Here is a 22,274-nt window from a genome sequence, read left to right on the forward strand (position 1 = left end):
GACCTCTTGATTTTGGTTAACGTTTTTGTTTGGTTGCTGTCTGAGTGGCTTGTTGATTTCTAATCAATATTTCCTTTTAGTTATATTAATCACTTCAGTCAAAAAGGAAAATTTATTCACAGATTGAACCGAGATCAATAGTATTATTGTTGCTGACCCCTAAAAAAATAGAACTGCCATGTATAAGTTGGTTACCGTATCTGTTAGGTTTGGCATCAATCCCAAACAAATTTCAAAATCAGAATCCATCCTGAAAACATAGTTCTAGGGCTGTTTTCACAAAAAATCTTACAACTAAAATTGATTGTAAGATATACTGAAATGTTCTTACAAGTATTTTTTCTCATAAGATTTTTTGTTGCCTAGACTTTTGTTAATATCCATAACTATTTGACTGTGATTTGTAGTTGCCATTTCCATCCTTTTCCTAAACAACTTTAATGGAAGGATGAAAAAAGATTAATGAATCAACAAATAAAAAGAAAAAAAAACAGACCAGAGCTCATCAAGGGAAATAATCTCTGAAATTGTTAGGTAAAAAGAAAAAAAAACAGTCCAAAGCTCATCAAGGGAAATAATCTCTGAAATTGTTAGGTAAAAAGAAAAAAAAACCAGTCCAAAGCTCATCAAGGGAAATAATCTCTGAAATTGTTAGGTAAAAAGAAAAAAAAACCAGACCAAAGCTCATCAAGTGAAATAATCTCTGTAATTGTTAGGTAAGAAGGCATTAGTTATTGTATGCTGATTCCCTGAGGTGTTTACAGATATAAGTTAAATAATTGCTTTGGCATCCTTTTTCTTCCTTATTACAATAAAATGTCAAAAGAAATCCTGGAGTGTTGGGTCAAGAATTACAAATATGTCATTAGTGTGACCTCAAAAATGTTTATTGGTACAAAATATCAATTAAACACACTAATGTCTTTAATTTTGTTGAGGAAAATGAAAAATTACTAGAAAACAAATTAGTCACCATTTTTTTCCCAGTTCAAATTAAACAAAATGACTCCCACCTATATTTTATAACTTGTATACCAAAATAAACTCTGTGATGTCAAATGGACAAAAATTACCTTTATTGTTAAAGACATAAAGCTGTCATTCTCATGTCAACAAGACAGTGTGAGATGTGGAAATAATATTAAACATCAGTCAACACCTATAATTAGACCAATTATGACGTCAAACAAGAAAAACATTCATGATGGCCTTTTGTACTTAATACATTTTTATAATTTTATGAAGATACAAGTAATTCATCATAAATCCTTGTTTTTCTATTATTATTTTGAACTGTGCAGTGCAGAATATATATATTGCATTGTGAATAACCTAAAATTTTATCATAAACCCAACTGAATTGAATCACAGAATCAAGATAGAATTGAGGAAAAAGTTTTGGTCATTCAAATGCAGAATTTACCTAAATTTGATCTTAAATCAAATATCACCAGACCAGACCAGACTCATTCACTTTTATTTGACATCACACCAAGTTTCACAAATAAAAATAAAAACAATCAAATGGAGATATAAAGCAACATTTTACATTTTTTAAATCAATAAAATATTGATTGCATTTTTAAAAAAAATAAATAATGTAAGATAAAAAATCCTACGAATTTCTCCATTCAAATGTACACTCTAACAAAAACATTGCAATTATGCATGAAAATTTGATAGTATTAATAATACCCAAAAAACTTAATTATTTATGCAATAATTTTGCCTCATAACATGTTCTCATAGTAATTATCAAGGTAATTAAAATCAAAAACATGCATGAGATGTTATCACCTAACATCATAATTTACTGGTGTAAATACATGTATCAGTATAATTGTCAGTTTTAATTTTTGCGTTCAATTGAACTATATTAATTCATATACAATCTCTTCTTGAGATTCAAAAATATCCATCTATGATAATGTTGGCTCTTTTACCCTGACTTTTTTTACGCCGGATGTGACCTTGAGAGGTCATACTGGTGTAATGTTGCCGCAGAAATTTCCTTGCTGTTTGACTGATAACCGTGAACGTATTTCGTATAAATAAACGGATATTATCGAGTGCAAAATAACATTCCTTATCGCTTGTTATATATTAATTTCATCAATAAATATTTATGAAAATAATTTTTAAGAACATAGATAACTGATATGAAAATGTTTTGTCGTGAGAAATATATATATATATCAATAACAAATCATGAATACCAAAAATCTGTGTTAACGCATGTGGAAGAATATCTCGAGAACATTTTGCAATAAAAGCGGGAAAATATGAATGCCTCCTCAAATCCAATCTATTAGAAAACGATTTATTAATTTACAGAAGAGTGTCCACCATGCACTTGCACTGCACTATCATTAGAATAGTAGAATAGAATGATATATAATTGGATGAAAATTTGCCTGTAGAGTTATTAAGATGATCTGCTATATATATAGTTATATATATGCAAATATTAATATAATATATAACAACAAACCAGAGTAAACTGATAACAAATGATTATATCACTACAATATAATAATAATTATTACGGTCAGGTTGAATTCCCTGTCATTTATTCATCATCCACACAAGAACTTGTCTGAGAAAAAAAAAATATATCTATGTACCTTAACCCAACTTTCAGATATAGAGATATGATTTTTTTTTCTCAGACAAGTGCTTATGACCATCCACCAGAACTTGCAGCCATCTGATGTTCAGTACTTTAATTTTAAATTGGTTTGAATATTTTGTATGAATATCTAATTATGGAAAGCGCTGCTGCAATATTTGGAGGGGTTTCATTATACACAGCTCTTAAAGAATATAAATGTAAATGTGTTATTAAACAAAGTTTAGAAGCATTTCATTTTTCAAATTTTTTGTCAAACTTTTTAATGGTGGTAAGGGTGTTTGAAATGTTAGAAAAAAAACAGTGTGGTCATCAACCATAATTTTTCGCAAAGAATAATAAAAAAAAACAACGTTGTTTGGTAGCAATTTCCTCTCCAAATAATTTTTTCAGAATTTTTAAATCAAATAATTTCGTCAATTTTTCTATCCTTAGTAATATTGGATGCCCTGTTTGAAGGAAAATAAAATCATGAACAAAATTTCCAGAAGATCCTTAATGTATCATTTAACCAAAGATTGGTAGTTTCAGAGAATCATGTTGTTATCCAAAAAGTTTACAAAAGACAAAAGTGTATAGATGAACAATGACAGACCTCAAGTTATGACCATAGTTCCCACTGGGCTAGATGAGCTAAAACCATTTGCTGTTAAACTTAATCTGAATCTTAATTGGCAGATTCCACTGACTTGTGGAGCAGTTACTTCTTACCATTCAAGAGCACCCCCCCCTTTTTTTTTGGTGTTCTGTGTAATATTTTGTGAACAGTTCTCTCTTTGTCCTTTCTCTTTGAGGTCATGGTGCTGTCTGTTTTTATTCCACTTATGATTGCCCTTTTGGGATCTTCTGCCACTTATTCTCTCACCAACATTTTCACAACATTTGCTATTAACTTGTATCTCTTAGCTAATAATTTGCATATTCTAATATAATGGTTTGTTAAATGTAATATTGATAACTAACCCTACTAACACACTTAAATAACCCTAACTATATAGGACTACTGCTACCAATACATAATATTTTAGAAGTGCTGGCATTCATAATAATTTGTCAACCACCTGTAAAAAGGTGTAGAAGTACTTACGATTAATGAACAATAAAAATGTGCATTTCTTCATTGAATAATTAGCATTAGTGATATATCCATTTAATTTAAATGACATCTGTTGGTTTTCATGGCTTATATTCAGAAGTTCCCTGTAATAGAAAATAGAAAATATTGCATTTGATATATTGACAAACAAGAAGTATAAAGTTCTTTCTACAAATTATTTGAAGACTGGTAAATAAAATGTTTTTAAAATAAAGTTGATGTGTTGTCTTTGTATAATTATATTATGACATCAAATTATGCCCCATTTTTAAATAATTATACCCGTCTTTGAAAGTAATTGTCATGGCATTTGATAATGCAAAACAACAGTTGCTAAGCACAAAAAAATATTTTTAAAAAGTTCTTTTTATCCAAATAAAGTAAAATAAGGAAAAGAACATTCAAATGAAAAAAAAAAAAAAAAATCCAATCTTTTGTGTAGTACTAGTGAGAGCCATCGTATTAGGTTGGTTGTCAGATGTAATATAATTAGAAGATACTTCATGAACAATAAATCAAGAAAACTTTAGTCACAATAAGACTATTGCCTTCATACTAATGACTGATTTACATCAGTAGGTCCAAGTGGAAAAAGTAACTAGTTTAATACTATACACTCATGAATTATGAGCCCTATATTGGAAAAATATGTTTTTGTTTTTGTCATCTTTTCTATTTTTGCAGTTGTCTTGACTATAGAGGTTATTACAAAGGACAACTGAAGGTGTCATTTTAAACAACAGTCAAAAATATACAAAAGGCTTTATAAATCATCTGAAGAATTAGGAATGTGACAAGCTGATACTTATCAAACATATATTTCTTGGTCATGGTCACACTGGACATAATAATTAGTATTGGGTCATAAAGAGAAATCATACAGGTTATCAGTTTATTGTAAAATATCAGCTATGAGACACAGTTTGAAGCTTTCTTTGTAAGCAATAACAGCTAACAAACTCAAAAGCTTCATATTGAGGAAAGCTGATAGTATTTTACAATCACAGGTCACGATAAGCATACCCCCACTCTTAATTCAAAGTATAGGAAAACAGGGAGTATTTGTCTTTGACAGATGAGAAAAGTGCTCTCATGTTACAAGTCATCACTGTTAAGCTGCTGATCAAATATGAAGTCATTCTGTTCATTGGCATTGGAAAAATATGTGACAAATATTTTAAAGCTTATTCAACATTTTCAAAAATTCAAACCTCACAGTTTTTGACAGATCCAAAAGTGCTCACACTTCTACAACTCATTATTGCCATTCTTCCGATCAAATACAAGGTCAATCTTTCAGTAATACATGAGAAAAGTGTGACAGAAATATTTGTTGGACCCAATGGAAAAGTATGTAGACAACTGGATGGAAAGACAGGCAAGTTGAATGTAATAATAATGGTCCCCACACCACCAAGTTTAAAAAGTAGGAGAAAAACTAAACAGAGGCAACACAGATATCTGCTATCACCACCTTCTTCTAACAATACCAATAACATTAAGATTTGACCAAAGACAACAACTTTTTAGGTTCAAGATTTGGGACAGGCACATGAACACCTAGTTTTAAAGATCTGAACCCTTTCCCTTTTAATACATAAAAAGGACAACAGGAATCCCCTAAAATACAGAACAGTACAATGTATCTCCTCTGTGGAATCCCCTAAAATACAGAACAGTACAATGTATCTCCTCTGTGGAATCCCCTAAAATACAGGACAGTACAATGTATCTCCTCTGTGGAATCCCCTAAAATACAGGACAGTACAATGTATCTCCTCTGTGGAATCCCCTAAAATACAGGACAGTACAATGTATCTCCTCTGTGGAATCCCCTAAAATACAGGACAGTACAATGTATCTCCTCTGTGGAATCCCCTAAAATACAGGACAGTACAATGTATCTCTCCCCTAAAATACAGAACAGTACAAAGTATCTCCTCTGTGGAATCCCCTAAAATACAGGACAGTACAATGTATCTCCTCTGTGGAATCCCCTAAAATACAGGACAGTACAATGTATCTCTCCCCTAAAATACAGAACAGTACAAAGTATCTCCTCTGTGGAATCCCCTAAAATACAGGACAGTACAATGTATCTCCTCTGTGGAATCCCCTAAAATACAGAACAGTACAATGTATCTCCTCTGTGGAATCCCCTAAAATACAGAACAGTACAATGTATCTCCTCTGTGAATATTTTTGTGTGATAAATATTATAGATATCACATTTTTCATCAAATTGTACCTTCTATTTAAGTGCAAATATGAAATATTATTAAGCAAACTGTTTTTTATCCAAATTAAAACTATTGTTTCACATTTTCATGTTTAGACCTTTTATAGCCGACCATACAGTATGGTTTTTCTCATTGCTGAAGGAAGTCCTGTGGCCTATAATTGCTTACATCCACTTCATTTGAACTCTGGTTGATAGTTGTCAATCAAACCACATCTACTTATTTTTATATAGTAAGGCTATAACTGCACATCACAATTTTTAAAATATATAAAAATACAGAGTACCATGGTTGGATATATTTCAGCAAAACAAGTAACAAAGGGAAGTAAAGACATTTTCCTTGATTAAATTACAAATTGAAACAAATGTCTGTGACTTTATTTGTATATAAAACAAATATAAATCAAATCATAATCATCGTATAAGGAAGTTGAAATTAATGCACACCTAGCAATAAATGCTCTATCAAAATTTATATATATGAACATAAATTAATAAAAAAATGGATTCTTAAGATACAAAAATAACCTCTAACTACCAACAACTTCAAAAGAAAAATTATGCCTAATCAAAGGTAAAAAAGTTGATTGTTGCCAAATCGAGGAACACTATGTCAAAAAGTTTTGAGCAAACCTTGACATTAAGGGTTAAGGATATGACAATGATTTATGTTATTAATTCTAAATCATTGTACAGCACACATGTTGTACCTACTGACATTTCTCTAAAACTTTCATTGTGAATACTTAATTAAAATGTTTGGTAAGAAGGCAATTTATGAGAGTTTGTATTGATAATGTAATTATGAGATGATAAAATCTATTTGTTGCCATATATTTCTAGAAATAAATGAGTTGCTATTTTAAAAGGTTTACCAGTCAAAATTTCATCATGTTTCATCAAATTTGATGCCTTACAATATAAGCAAAAAGATATTTGACAATTGACCTATCAGAAATAAATGATAGATTGATTGATTGTTGGTTGCTTTACATCCAGTGCCAAATATTTCATGCATGTTCAGAATGAGAACAAATTAACAATAAATATAAACCGTTGACACAGAGATATGTCTCACCTGTCGGCATAAAGTTCAGAAAAAGACAATCTGATGGACTGCAACATTGCTTATAAATTCAAAGTCGCTGGACCATGATCTAGTTGGCAAGGCCTTGAAATGGTTGACAAACTGAGATGTACTGATAGTAATGCAACTTTATACAATGATTTGCTTCTGTCGTTGCAGGTGAGACAAAAAAAAAGGTAGGTCCTGCAATTAAGGAAGTCAGGAATGAAGGTCGGCGAAATTTTGACTACCACTGGAGAATGAGGGTAAATTGGGATAGGGACAGAAATTTTGCCTTGCAACAGGCCACCTACAACCCCTCAAAGAGTTGTTGCAAGGGTTCTTAACATGCAGAGAGCGTGGCATCAGACAGAAATAAATGATAACTAGTCAAAATAATAAAATTGAGAATGGAAATGGGGAATGTGTCAAAGAGACAACAACCCGACCATAGAACAGACAACAGCAGAAGGTCACCAACAGGTCTTCAATGCAGCGAGAAATTCCCGCACCCGGAGGCGTCCTTCAGCTGCCCCTAATCAAATATATATACTAGTTCAGTGATAATGAACGCCATACTAAACTCCAAATGCATTCCATAATCAGTACAAGAAAGTAATTTTTCATTATTTGGGTCAACCAAGAAGCTCCAATTCATCAGACGCTAATATCAATTTTTTGTTAAGGTTCTACGTACCATGTAAGCTGCTTTATTTGTTTAACTCTTCTTTATTGAAGACTACATAAATACAAATAAAATAAAATGTGTGGTAGACAATAATGAAAAAACAACCAAATAACATACTTAAATTTAGAAAAGTCATCTATAGGTCAGCAAGTGTCTACACTATATATCAAGGTGTAAATGTACAAGTCTAAGACCAAATGACAACTTTTGGTGAATTTTGTTGCTGGCTTGCTGTTTGATTCATGTTTACCCAGCATTTCCTTTTAGCTTTTATATAAAATCTTCTGAACATAAGAAAAGCATAACTTAAATTATATAAACTGTTATCACGGAGATATGTCTCGCCTTTTTGTAATTTTGATAATGCAAATGTTGAAATTAAAATAGCAATACTTTAACATGTAAGTTATGCAAATATTCAAAGTCGATGAACCATGACTGAAGATACATGGCTGAACTATCTCCATGGAAATGAGATGTGTCAATGTTAATACGACTGCATACCAAATACCATTGACTTATCATAAGTCGTTCCCTTTAAACAAACCTAAACACAAACATTAACTTGTAAACTATGTAAAAGTTTCAAAGTCAATGAACTATGATGAGGGGGTGGGGCTTTATAATCTCCATGGAAATAAGACTTGCAAATGCCAATAAATTTGCATACCAAATATCATTGACTTAACATTAGCAGTTCATCTTAAACTGATCTAATCACAAAATAATACATATAAACTAAGCAAATGTTTCAAAGTCAATAGACCATGACTGAGGGGGCGGGGCCAAATATTCTCCATGGAAATGAGATGTGTTAATGCTTATACAACTGAATACCAATTAACATTGGCCTACCACTAATGGTTCCCCTTGAACTGACCTAATCACAAACTAATACATGTAAACTAAGCAAAATTTTCAATATCAATAGACCATGACTAAGGGAGCGGAGCCAAATAATCCCCATGGAAATGAGATATGCCAATGCTTATACAACTGCATACCAAATATCAATGACCTACCACTAGTGGTTCCCCATAAACTGACCTAATCACAAACTAATACATGTAAACTAAGTAAAAGTTTCAAAGTCAATAGACCATGACTGAGGGGGCAGGGCCAAATAATCTCCATGGAAATAAGATGTGCCAATGCTTATACAACTGCATACAAAATATCATTGACCTACCACTTGTGGTCCACCATAAACTTGACCTAATAACAAACTAATACATTGTTGACGCCGCTGCTGCCAGAAACAGCATACATATGTCTCGCTTTTTGACTCCTTCAAGGCGAGACAAAAACTAACTAAAAGCAAGACAACAACAAAAAATTTGAAAAAACTTTTGGGTTTACATAAACTTATACAGCAACACTATGACATAAGAAACTCATAACCATCTAGAGGTTCTCCATAAACTGACTTTTAAGAAACTAAAACATTGGTGATGCTACTGAAAACAGCAGGCCTAAATCTCAAATTTTTATATCTTCATTGAGGAGAGACAAAAACTGCCTTAATAGATATTCTTTACCTTAAAGAGACATAATGAACTTTAAGCTAAAAACAGTAACATTTCAATATTAATATTTTGGGTCAAATAACATATAGAGCACAAGCATCTCCAACATTAGTTTTTTGTCAACAAGTAGATTGTCACAAATACACTTTTAGTGTAAATATTTTTCTGGGAAAGGGTTGTCCTTCCACTATATCATTTCTTAGCTGGTGTGAGTCAAACAGTCAAGATTTTGAACAGTTTTGCAATTTTAAATTACTTTAAAGACTAAATAACTTGTAAAAAGGTTCAAAAATGATAAACACATGATTCTGATATAAATATGTGTGTGTTTAAGCACATAAGATACAGTAGTAGGTGGAGGTAAGGATATGTTTTATAACATTGTCATAAGGCTGACAGAAAATAATCAGTTAAATCTAGAAAATGAGGTTGTATTTATTTCAAAAACTAGCACATTGACACTTCTTTTCTTTGCAGGTTGAATATGCAACGAACTTAATAAATATTCTATGTGTAGTTTTTATTTTGTATAAAGTAACTCGTTAAAATCCTTCAACAAATAAATAATTGCATAATTTGAAATACTTTAAATTTTATCATTTTATAATATGCTAGATTATAAGCTTGAATACCTACATACTAAGGAATTTTATAACTGTATATAGAATGTCCTAAGGCAAAAACTTCAGCAACAATTTCTCAAACTTAATCTGTAACTGCATATGATGTGACTTTATACAGCAATTGCTCTATTGTTTATTGTATTCTGTAGTGACTCGAACGTATATAAAATTGTTTATGATTGTAGTTTAAAGACAAAAAAAGTGTACTCCCTTGACAACAAGAATGCATATGTTGCCATGCCTCATCTAATATATCAAAATATTCAGTTAAAGGAACTAGGTGGCCAACAGATCCTAAAAGCACTCACACGTTACAACTCATCACTGTCAAGCTGATGACCAACATGAAGACAATCTGTTCAGTGGTACCAGAAAAAAATGTGACAAAAATATTGTTTGACAAATGGACAGACAGACAGACGGATAGTGGAATATGGTGATAGCAATAAATGGGGGGATAAAAATATTATATAACATTAAAAAGATTCTGCACAAAATAGGGATAATGCTCTACAGAGCATCACATTTTCTCATTTCTAAGCCTCATCCTTATATTGTTAAAATGTCAAGTCAATACACTATTATTGTCTCTATATATACCAAATAACTTATCAATTATTGATTCAGGCATTACAGAAAAAGTATGGAAAAACACATAACTTAAAATAATTTCATATTTTCAAGGGAACATCTTCAACAAAAATAGCTCAACCAGAACAAAACTTAACCTCATTCTGTAAATGTTGATGATATAGTTATATATGAAAATATCTAATCAATTGCTGCAGGCTTTACAAAAATACACTATTGACATGCCTGTATGTAATTTTAATGCTAATGCCATCATTGAGAAACTGTAAGACTAGGTCTCATTTTTTCTACTTTGTCGATGCAAGATAAAAATGAAGAAAACAGATAATTTCCAAGGGCAAATAACTTCAACTAAATTTACTCAACCCTATGAAACTTTAATTTAATATAAAACTTCTTTAGATATGACTATGAACATAACATCTAATCCATAATTGGAAGCATAACAGAAAAAAGTGCATAAAACATGTGTGATGGAATATATTGCAAACTTATAGTCCCCTTTGCCGGTAGGAGACTTATAACAAAACTATTTGGCCTAAGCAAAATTAATTTGTCTCTCTGGCATTAATTCTGATAAGAAAAATAAATACGTGACATTTTTTGCTTTGACTTTTTTTTTATATTTTTCAAGAAAATGTATTCAAATTGTCATTGGAACTTCCTGAAGGTGGTGTTTAGTCAAAAAGTGCCTAAACAAAACAGACCAAACTATCCAGGGAACAATGTTCTAATGCCCATAGAAAGTTCATACAATACCTTTTTGTTATTTATTTCCCTGAATACATATATCATTTCTACACCAGGCACTTCAGAATTGTCTCTCCCCATTTTCTTTCACATATACAATCACCCATCCCAATTTCTATTAAGTCCTCCATCTTTCCTGAATGGTATCTGGTAGTTCAATATCACTTTTTTTTTCTTTTACCCCTATATTCTATTTTTAGAAGTGGTGGCCATATTGGTTGGTCAGAAAATGTTTGAAGTTGAATTCCTAAAGGATGATTTATAACAAGTTTGATTTCAATTGGCCATGTGGTTTAAGATGGTTAAGATTTGAAAAAAAAATTTAAAGACTGATGAAGATGACAATGTAAAGAGACACCAAATGATGACAATTGCTAAAAAAATGTGCTCTAGTACCCTGTATAAAACATTTTCTTAGGGAGGGGATACTATAAATGCAGGTAATTTATATGTTATTTGCTTGGTTATCTCAAACTCATAAACAATCAAACCACATCTCCTTATTCTTATATATAATAAAACATATCAGAGGGATACACTGGGAAAATGACAGCCATAAGAAACAGAAAATTTAGCTAAGTGAAACAAATTTTACCATATACCAGCAATGGTCATCATTATTTTCAAGGCTGGTATTATATATAGATATTGTTTCATACTATAGTAAATTTCAGCACAACAATAACTGAACACTAGTCTTCAGATTTAGAAAATTGTTGAAGAAAGAAATAATTTTAAGAGGTCTATTTTGGTTTATAATACTTGAAAAAAAACTAAATTTTAAGTTAAAATTGAGATGGTACAAGTGCTTATATTACAAATACAATAAATAAAATGCCTTGTGGTAACTCTACTCCATGATATATCTATTGTACTAGAATAACTTACATGTTTTTCCTTAATATCTTATAATAACTGATGGTTTATGTTAAAAATGGGTCAAATCTTCACTCTACTTTGTGTAAATATCACAGTTGCATAATGTTAACTTGTCATATGGCGTGTTTTAAAAAACTAAAGCAATTAAATAAAAAAGGAACAATAAATAAATATGAAACCTATGTAAAACTGGCACTCTGAGGGTATTACAATACAATGTCCCTTAACAGCTGTAGTGTAGACCTATGTAAAACCAGCACTCTGAGGGTATTACAATGCAATGTCCCCTACCAGCTGAAGTGTAGACCTATGTAAAACCAGCACTCTGAGGGTATTACAATGCAATGTCCCCTACCAGCTGAAGTGTAGACCTATGTAAAACCAGCACTCTGAGGGTATTACAATGCAATGTCCCTTTAAAGCTGTAGTGTAGACCTATGTAAAACTAGCATTCTGTGGGTATTACAATACAATGTCCCTTTACAGCTGTAGTGTAGACCTATGTAAGACCAGTACTCTGAGGGTATTACAATACTATGTCCCTAAACAGCTGTAGTGTAGACCTATGTAAAACTAGCACTCTGAGGGCATTACAATACAATGTCCCTTTACAGCTGTAGTGTAGACCAATGTAAAACCGGCACCCTCAGGGTATTACAATACAATGTTCCTTTACAGCTGTAGTGTAGACCTATGTAAAACCAGCACTCTGAGGGTATTACAATGCAATGTCCCCTACCAGCTGTAGTGTAGACCTATGTAAAACCAGCACTCTGAGGGTATAACAATACAATATCCATACCAGCTGTAGTGTAGACCTATGTAAAACCGACACCCTCAGGGTATTACAATTCAATGCCCCTTAACAGCTGTAGTGTAGACCTATGTAAAACAAGCACTCTGGTGTATTACAATACCATATCCCTTATCATCTGTAGTGTAGACATATGTAAAACTAGCACTCTGAGGGTATTACAATGCAATGTCCCTTACCAGCTGTAGTGTAGACCTATGAAAAACCAGCACTCTGAGGGTATTTTAATACAATATTCCTCAACAGCTGTAGTGTAGTACTATGAAAAACCAGCTTTCTGATGGAATTACAATACAATGTTCACTACCAGTAGACCTATGTTAAACAAACACTCTGAGGGTATTACAATAGATAGTCCCCTACCTGCTGTATTGTAGACCTATGTAAAACCAGCACTCTGAGGGTATTGCAATACAATGCCCCTTAACAGCTGTAGTGTAGACCTATGTAAAACAAGCACTCTGGTGTATTACAATACCATATCCCTTATCATCTGTAGTGTAGACATATGTAAAACCAGCACTCTGAGGGTAATACAATGCAATGTCCCCTACCTGCTGTATTGTAGACCTATGTAAAACCAGCACTCTGAGGGTATTACAATACAATATCCTTTCACAGCTGTAGTGCAGACCTATGTAAAATAAACTGTTGACACAGAGATATGTCTCGCCTGTCAGCATAAAGTACAGAAAAAGACAATCTGATGGACTGCAACATTGCCTAATAATTCAAAGCCATGCTCTAGTAGGCAGGGCCTGAAAATGGTTGACAAACTGAGATATACAGACAGTAATGTAACTTTATAGAAAATATCATTGATCTATCACAAGTAGTTCTTATCAAACTGACTTAGGCAGAAAACTTAACATTGAAAATTGCTAATCAATTCAAAGTCTCTGGACCATGACCTAGGGGGCAGGGCCTCAAAATAGTGTCAAACTGATATGTACAGATAGAAATGTGACTTCATACAAAATATCATTCATCTATCACAAGTAGATCATATCAAACTTACTCTCGCTTGCAACGACTTATGCAACTTTCGTCACAAGGGAGACAACCAGAAATCTTAGGGTATTACAATACAATATCCCTTCAAAGCTGTAGTGTAGACCTATGTAAAACCTGCACCCTCAGGGTATTACAATACAATGTCCCTTACCAGCTGTAGTGAATACCTATGTAAAACAAACACTCTGAGGGTATTACAATGCAATGTCCCTTACCAGCTGTAGTGTAGACCCATGTAAAACCAGCACTCTGAGGGTATTACAATACAATATCCCTTTCCATCTGTAGTGTAGACCTATGTAAAACCAGCACTCTGAGGGTATTACAATGCAATTTCCCTTAAAAGCTGTAGTGTAGACCAATGTAAAACCAGCACTGAGGGTATTACAATGCAATGTCCCTTACCAATGTAGTGTAGACCTATGTTAAACCAGCACTCTGAGGGTATTACAATACAATAACCCTTAACAGCTGTAGTGTAGACATATGTTAAACCAGCACTCTCAGGGTATAACAATGCAATGTCCCTTACCAGCTGTAGTGTAGACCTATGTAAAACCAGCACTCTGAGGGTATTACAATACAATAACCCTTAACAGCTGTAGTGTAGACATATGTTAAACCAGCACTCTCATGGTATAACAATGCAATGTCCCTTACCAGCTGTAGTGTAGACCTATGTAAAACCAGCACTCTGAGGGTATTACAATACAATAACCCTCAACAGCTATAGTGTAGACATATATTAAACCAGCACTCTCAGGGGATAACAATACAATGTCCCCTACCAGCTGTAGTGTAGACCTATGTAAAACCAGCACTCTGAGGGTATTACAATACAATGTCCTTTACCAGCTGTAGCGTACACCCATGTAAAACCAGCACTCTGAGGGTATTACAATACAATATCCCTAACCAGCTATAGTGTAGACCCATGTAAAACCAGCACTCTGAGGGTATTACAATGCGATGTCCCTTACCAGCTGTAGTGTAGACCCATGTAAAACCAGCACTCTGAGGGTATTACAATACAATAACCCTTAACAGCTGTAGTGAAGACATGTTAAACCAGCACTCTGAGGGTATTACAATAAAATATCCCTTAACAGCTATAGTGTAGACATGTGTAAAACCAGCACTCTGAGGGTATTACAATACAATGTCCCCTACCAGCTGTAGTGTAGACCTATGTAAAACCAGCATTCTGAGGGAATTACAATACAACATTCCTTAACAGTTGTAGCGTAGACATATGTTAAACCAGCATTCTGAGGGTATAGCAATATAGATAACACATAGCTGAAAGGGTGATAGAGTAGATTGTTACCTGGAGAATACATTGTCAACTGAGGCAAAGCCAAGGTTGACAAAATCTTTTCGAGGGATAACAATCTGCTCTATCACCCTCTCAGCTATGTGTTATTTAACTTATTATACTGAATTTTATGTTAATACTGTCCATTAAATTTCAAATTCAAAGTTATAATCTATGACATCTTGTACATAACAACCATCCGTATTTAATAAATCGCACAATTGATCAAGCATCTCTGTGAAGGGTGAATAGAGTATTTGCCATGGGATAGAGCTAATTATCTACCTTGTATTAAACGTCTTCATATAATGCCTTATATGAGCAGAGCAAGGAATCATCTCAAATAAGAAATGAAAGACTAAATGATCATGAAAAAGGAAAAGAGAAACAAATTTGTACACAGACAGAGGAGCAAAATCTAAGAGAAGTCAACAGCAAACCCATATCGAATATGGAAATTCATGAAAACAGCTCGACGACTCAGGAAGATCAGAGTATAAACATGAATACAAAGGAACACCATTTTAGCCTCAACAGCCAAAGAGGATGGCCTCCGGAGGTAACCCACCAAAAAACAACAGACAAAGAACGTGTGATAAAAACATCAACATTATAACATGTAATATTGAAGGATTAAAAACCAATATTGCATACCTGCACACGTTAGATCTTTTGAAAACAATATTATGTCTTCAGGAACATTTCTTATGGGACTTTCAAAAGAAGGAAATAAAGATTCTACTCCCAAAGATGGATGATCATACAAGGTGTTATGACACAAACGACCCATTGGATAGCTTTAAATTGCCAAAAGGAAGAGGAGGGGTATCTGTTCTGTGGCCCTCACAATGGTCAAGCAGAATCAAGAAATTGAAAGACGGAAATGAAAGGATAATAGCAATCCTTATAACAGCAACTAAGGATATTTGCCTTATCAATTCGTATATGCCAACACATAATTCTGACTCTCTTTCAGAATATACAGAATGCTTGGACATTATATATGATATAATACAGAAATACGAAAATACGCACAAAATTGTACTAGCTGGAGATTTAAATGGAACATTACAAACATCAAGAACTAACAAACATGACAAAATGCTCAGGAATTTTGCCAAAAACATGAATCTGACAACTGGAGTCGAATTAGTAAACACTCACACATTCTTCCATCATGCAGGCAACTCCTCATCCCAAATTGATTACATACTGGTTCAAGATGAAAATTTGGTAGAGGACTATACAATAGAGGAAAAATCTTGTGCAAACACCTCGGCACACACAATTGTTAAAATGGAAATAGCCTCTCAAATGACAAAAATTAGAAAATCAAACCAACAGAACAATAAATCAAAGTACAAATTGCAATGGGATCAAATTGACAAAAAGAGTTATAATAGTATCATTCAAAACAGTTTAAGCTCCATAGAGAATGAAAAAGATGTAAACATACAGTTAGACATGTTAATGGAAGCAATGACTACTGCAGGGAAAAAAACAATTCCAACCAAATTGTTGCAAACAAAAGGTCCAAAATGGAAAGCCTCTCCTGAAGTTCTTAAAATTTTAAAAGCATGTAAAGAGATATACAAGAAATGGCAGAGTGTTGGAAAAACAAAAGATCATGACTTAGCAAGTGAGCTAAAGAATGAAAAAAAGAAGTTAAGAAGCAAACTTAGAGCAGAGCAAGCATTAGACAGACAAAAACTATATCAGCAAATAATAGACAATCCCAACACACAGCTATTTTATAGGCTGATAAACAGAAGTAGAAATAACAATCGAACAACAACAAATTGCCTTAAAATCAATGGTGAATACATGTTCCTACCAGAAGAGAAAAGAAAAGGTTTTGCACAGTACTATGAAGACCTAAGTATACCAAAAGAAGAACAGTACGACTGTAACTATTTGAATTTATGCAAAATTAGACAAAGCTGCATACAAGAGGCCTTACAGGAATGTACAGATATTCCAGAATTGTTTACAGAATATGAAATAGAGACAGCAATAGATTGTCTTAACACCAAAAAAAGTCCTGATGAATATGGAATCACAGCAGAACATTTAAAAAATGCAAAAGAAATTGTAACACCAGCTTTAAAATCAATATTTAACAACATCTTATTATATAGGAAGGTTCCAATCTCATTCAAATCCGGTATACTCACTCCAGTGCTTAAAAAAGATAAAGATTCCACTGAATTAGGCAATTATAGAGGCATAGCAGTTACACCAGTTACAGGAAAAACATTTGCGTACTCATTCCTAACCAAGCTGAATTTAGAATCAAAAACAGACCTCCAGTTTGGCTTTACAAAAGGTCTGTCACCAAAAATGGCCAGTCTAATTATATCAGAAGCCAGGTATGAGGAAAACAAGGATCCGAAAATTTCTTTATTAATATTTTGGACGTAAAATCTGCATTTGATGTAGTTCAGCATTATATTCTGATGGACAAGATGCTGAATCAGGATATACATCCAGTATATTGGAAGATACTTACAGAACTCTATAATGACCTGACATCAAAAGTGAAATGGCTGGACGGTATCAGTACCCCATTCAACATCAAACAAGGTGTGAGACAAGGAGGAATATTATCCACTCATCTTTACAAAGTTTTTGTCCAGGATTTACTTGTAGAATTAGAAGAAAATGCTCTAGGATATCACCTAGGAAATATATATGCAGGCACCCCAACATGTGCTGATGACATAGCATTTATCTCTAACAATGAAAATGAGCTTCAGGTAATGCTAAACGTACTGAGCAGATATGCCAATCAACATCATTATATTATACATCCAATGAAAACACAAATTATTGATTGCTCAAAGACAAAAAGTAACTATAAATGGAATTTAGGTGGAGATGAAATAAATACTGCTGAATCAGGTGTACATCTAGGTATTATAAGAGCTGAAAAGAATGAATGCCAAATAAATATACAAGAAAGAATACAAATTGCAAGAAGGACGAAATATGCACTAATGGGGTCAGGAGTCCATGGAACAAATGGTCTGGATCCTCCAACATCATACAATATCTATAAAACATATGTTGTACCAAGGCTTATATATGGACTCGAAGTATTACCCATGACAAAGGCAAATATTGAGCAACTTGAAAAATTTCACAGGAAAAATCTCTGGCATATACAATCCCTACCAGAAAGAACATCTAATGCAGCAGTCTTTCTATTAATAGGAGCCTTGCCGATAGAGGCAGAAATACACAAAAAATGTCTATCACTCCTTTAATCTTTGTTAAACTGTGGAAATGATAAAATACATCAAATATTAACCAGACAAGTAACTACAAATTTTGACAACAATAAGAGCTTTTTTACAAGAATAATGCATATACTAGAAATGTATGGGCTGCCAAGCATCACTCAATTACAAAAGAACACGCCAAAGAAAGAGCATTGGAAAAACACTATCAAGATAAAAGTGGATAAATTTTGGAATGAAAAGACCCTAGCTGATGTAGAAAACAAATCAAGTCTAAAATTCCTAAATACAAGCAATCTAGAACCAAACAAATCACATCATGTCTGGAATGTTAAACAACTCCCACGATTCGAACTACGAAAGGCAATCATAAAAGCAAGAGTAATGACCGGGACATATATACTGCAATCGGATAAATACAAATTCACACATTACAAAGTGGAAGCAACTTGTCAACTTTGTTGCAGTGGTAATGAGGATGTGATACATTTCCTAACAACTTGTCCAATACTAAGTACAACAAGAGAAAAGTACTTCTCAGAAATAAGAGAAATCATCACCAATGAGATTACTGCAGAAAAGTGGAACAATGTCTTTAAAAACAAGACAGCAATTTCTCAGTTGATAGTAGACTGTACGAAATATAAAGAAGTGCTCAACAACTCTAATAAATTAGTGAACATTATTGAGAACAAAACAAGAAACTTGATTTTTCAACTACATATGGATAGATTGAAAATTCTGGAAAAAAATAATGAATAAGAATAGACAGATGGATATGTATATGAATAATTCCATAACAAACAGTATTCATAGCTCAGGACAACAAGAGGAATATTTCAGTCATCAGAATATAATGCCTTAATATAATACATATAGACATTAGAATACATAGCCCGGCACCGAGTCTGAAATATGAAATATAAAGTATATAAAGCATAAAATATAATGTACATAATGGGCAAACAAAGAAAATAAAAAAAAGATAAGAACCAAAATTCAGTACATTGTACATATATTCTAAAAGCTATTTTAATCTCATTTAAAACTCACTATTGATGCCAAATTATCTTATAATTAATGCAATAATTAAATAAAGTGAATATAAAATCTTATTAGACAAAAGGAAAGAGATCAAAAATCCTCACAGGTAACATCCAAAACCACCTTAGTTAAAAAGAAATAAATAAATTATTCTATTTTATTTTATTATTTTAAAGTGTACTATTTTACTCCAATAAATTCTATATAAATGTAAAATTCACCAAATCCATTACATATTTTACATTATTATGAAATCACTACTCTTTATATATTATAGCGGATTGAAATCCTGTTTTTTATCAAATCTGATCATATTTTACTTCATATTATCTTTTAACAATAACTGGTTTACTTTTATTCTAGACTTTATATAAAACAATAATAATTGATTTTAACATATACATGAGTTGAGATAGTTTTAAAAATAAAAAACCCAAGTCCCTGTATATATGCCATGTAAAAAACAAAACTTTGTTTCTTTTATATGCATGTGCTGTACATATTTACAATGTGATTAAAAATTTAATAATGCATTAAGGGTATATACTCCATTCGGAGGTGCTCCTACTTAAAGGAGGCTAATACACAGAAGAAGAAGAAGTATTAATCAATCAAAATCTGGCATTTTGACATGAAGTGGCCACAGACCACAATTAAATTCTCTATTAGTTCTTTATAACGTTTTGTTTCATTTAAAAAAATGCACCGAATCTTTTTGTCAAATATTTTGTGTGTGCAAAGTACAGTACTAGTCCAAACATATATCCAACATTCAGAAAGATTGCTCCCCAGTATCTTACAAATTTAGCCAATACACATCCATAGATTCCATACCCCTATGGACAAGTCAAGAGATGTTCCGAAAACTGTAAATATCACCTTTTTGCACCTGGCCTAATCACTCTTTCCATATCAAAATCAGTTAAAATACAACATCCAAAAGTTTATTTCACCTCTCTTCTTTCATTTCCATCCAAAAAAAAACTAAGAAATGAGTGAGGAAGGGAAAGAAAAAAAATTAAGAAAAAATACACTCTAATTAAAAGGAACTATATTTGTGGACAACGAAAAGCCGTATCATTAATTGTGGTCTGGGGCCAAGTATAATAAAATATAATATGTCCCCTGCCAGCTGTAGTGTAGACCTATGTAAAACCAGCACTATAAGGTTATTACAATACGATGTCCCTAAACAGCTGTAGTGTAGACCTATGTATCTTTTCATTGAGCTAGTACACATTTTTGTTTAGGGGCCGGGATTTTCTCAGTGTTGAAGACCCATTGGTGGCCTTCGGCTGTTTTCTGCTCTTTGGTCGGGTTGTTGTCCCTTTGACACATTCCCAATTTCCATTCTCAATTTCACTATGTAAAACTAGCACTCTGAGGGTATTACAATACTATGTCCCTAAACAGCTGTAGTGTAGGCATATGTAAAACAAAGCACTCTGAGGATATTACAATACAATATCATTAATCAGCTGTAGTGTAGACATATGTAAAACAAGCAATCTTTTTCAATATCAATTTTTTTTTTCATGGACTGAAGCTAAATACTGATGACACATACAACTAGGCTTCCACAGCTTTCATCACAGGCTAAAAAAATATAATCAATTGCTGCAGGTGTTTCAGAAAAAAGTGTAGAAAACTGAAATGTTCAAGCAATATCCTTTTTCCAGGGGCCACAACTTCATAAAAATAGCTCAACCCAAACTCAATTTATAACATATTATATGACAGTATACCAATTATCTAATCAATTGATTCAGCCATCACAAAAAAAGGGTGCAAAACTGAGACTTTTAAGCAATTTTCTATTTCAATTGGCTATATTTCAACAAAAATCACTTAACAAAACAATATACAACTCAATCTGAAACTTCACATATGACTATACAACAAATATCCAATCAAATGCTTCAGAAAAAAGTGTGGAAAACTGAGATTTTCAAGCAATTTATCTATTTCCTAATAACTAGGAACTGACAAAAATGGCTCAACAAATTTAAACCGTTATCTTTGAATATCTTATGTCAGAATTGACTGTATAATAAAAATCTAATCATATTTATTAGGCCTTACAGGAAAAAGTGTTGACAACTGTGATTTTAAAGCAATTTTCTGTTTCCAAGACAACAGCATTTACAAAATTGGAAAAAACCAAGATTTCAAAACAATTTTCTCTTTCAACTTTAAACCAAAAATGCTCTACCCGAATGAACCAAAAATGCTCAACCCGAATGATACTGTAGTAACTTCTTATGATATCCAACTAGAAATGAACATGCAATTTAGACAACAAAAGCAGATAGATTGACAGGTAAAACACATTAACCATGTAACTCTGTTGCCATATCTTACTAAAAAGTTATGACCAAGACCATTAAAATGTGACAAATCATAATAAATTGACATGTTAATATCATATAAAAAGGTGATTAAAGAAGGAAGACTCAAGTTTATTTTTACAGGTGGTCCTTTTTCTTTAAACTCTGGAAAACCTCTGAAACTGTACTTTAAAAATAATTTTAAAATAGAACCTGCATTGCTTAAAAAAAGGTTTTACTGTAATTTTTGGCCTAAAATATCATCTCATTATTCTGTGATGAAAGTTACTTCATTGAAAAATGTTCCAATATCCTGATATAGAAAATATACCAAGTTAAACAGATTTCAATCTAATTTCTTCTTACATACTACTGCTTATGTGTCCTTTCTCTAAAATCTATAACTATATTTTATACATTTGAGCAATCAT

General features: G+C 32.5%; 1 protein-coding gene and 1 long non-coding RNA gene across 3 annotated transcripts in view; both read right to left on the minus strand.

Moving 5' to 3' along the window:
- The window catches only part of LOC127730543 (DNA mismatch repair protein Mlh1-like), a 176,397-nt gene that overhangs the window by 43,342 nt on the left and 110,781 nt on the right, over positions 1-22,274 (minus strand). For both annotated transcript variants that reach the window (XM_052238982.1, XM_052238983.1), the window contains one exon: positions 3,717-3,829. In XM_052238982.1, the coding sequence (XP_052094942.1) occupies positions 3,717-3,829 (113 nt within the window). The remainder of the gene's footprint in view (positions 1-3,716; positions 3,830-22,274) is intronic.
- LOC127730568 (uncharacterized) overlaps positions 8,098-22,274 on the minus strand; it is a 37,567-nt gene continuing 23,390 nt past the window's right edge. The window contains exon 2 of the long non-coding RNA XR_007995160.1: positions 8,098-8,434. This is a non-coding gene — a long non-coding RNA (uncharacterized LOC127730568). The remainder of the gene's footprint in view (positions 8,435-22,274) is intronic.

This window comes from Mytilus californianus, unplaced genomic scaffold (genome assembly GCF_021869535.1).
Source record: "Mytilus californianus isolate M0D057914Y unplaced genomic scaffold, xbMytCali1.0.p SCAF_2, whole genome shotgun sequence".
Lineage (NCBI taxonomy): Eukaryota > Metazoa > Mollusca > Bivalvia > Mytilida > Mytilidae > Mytilus > Mytilus californianus.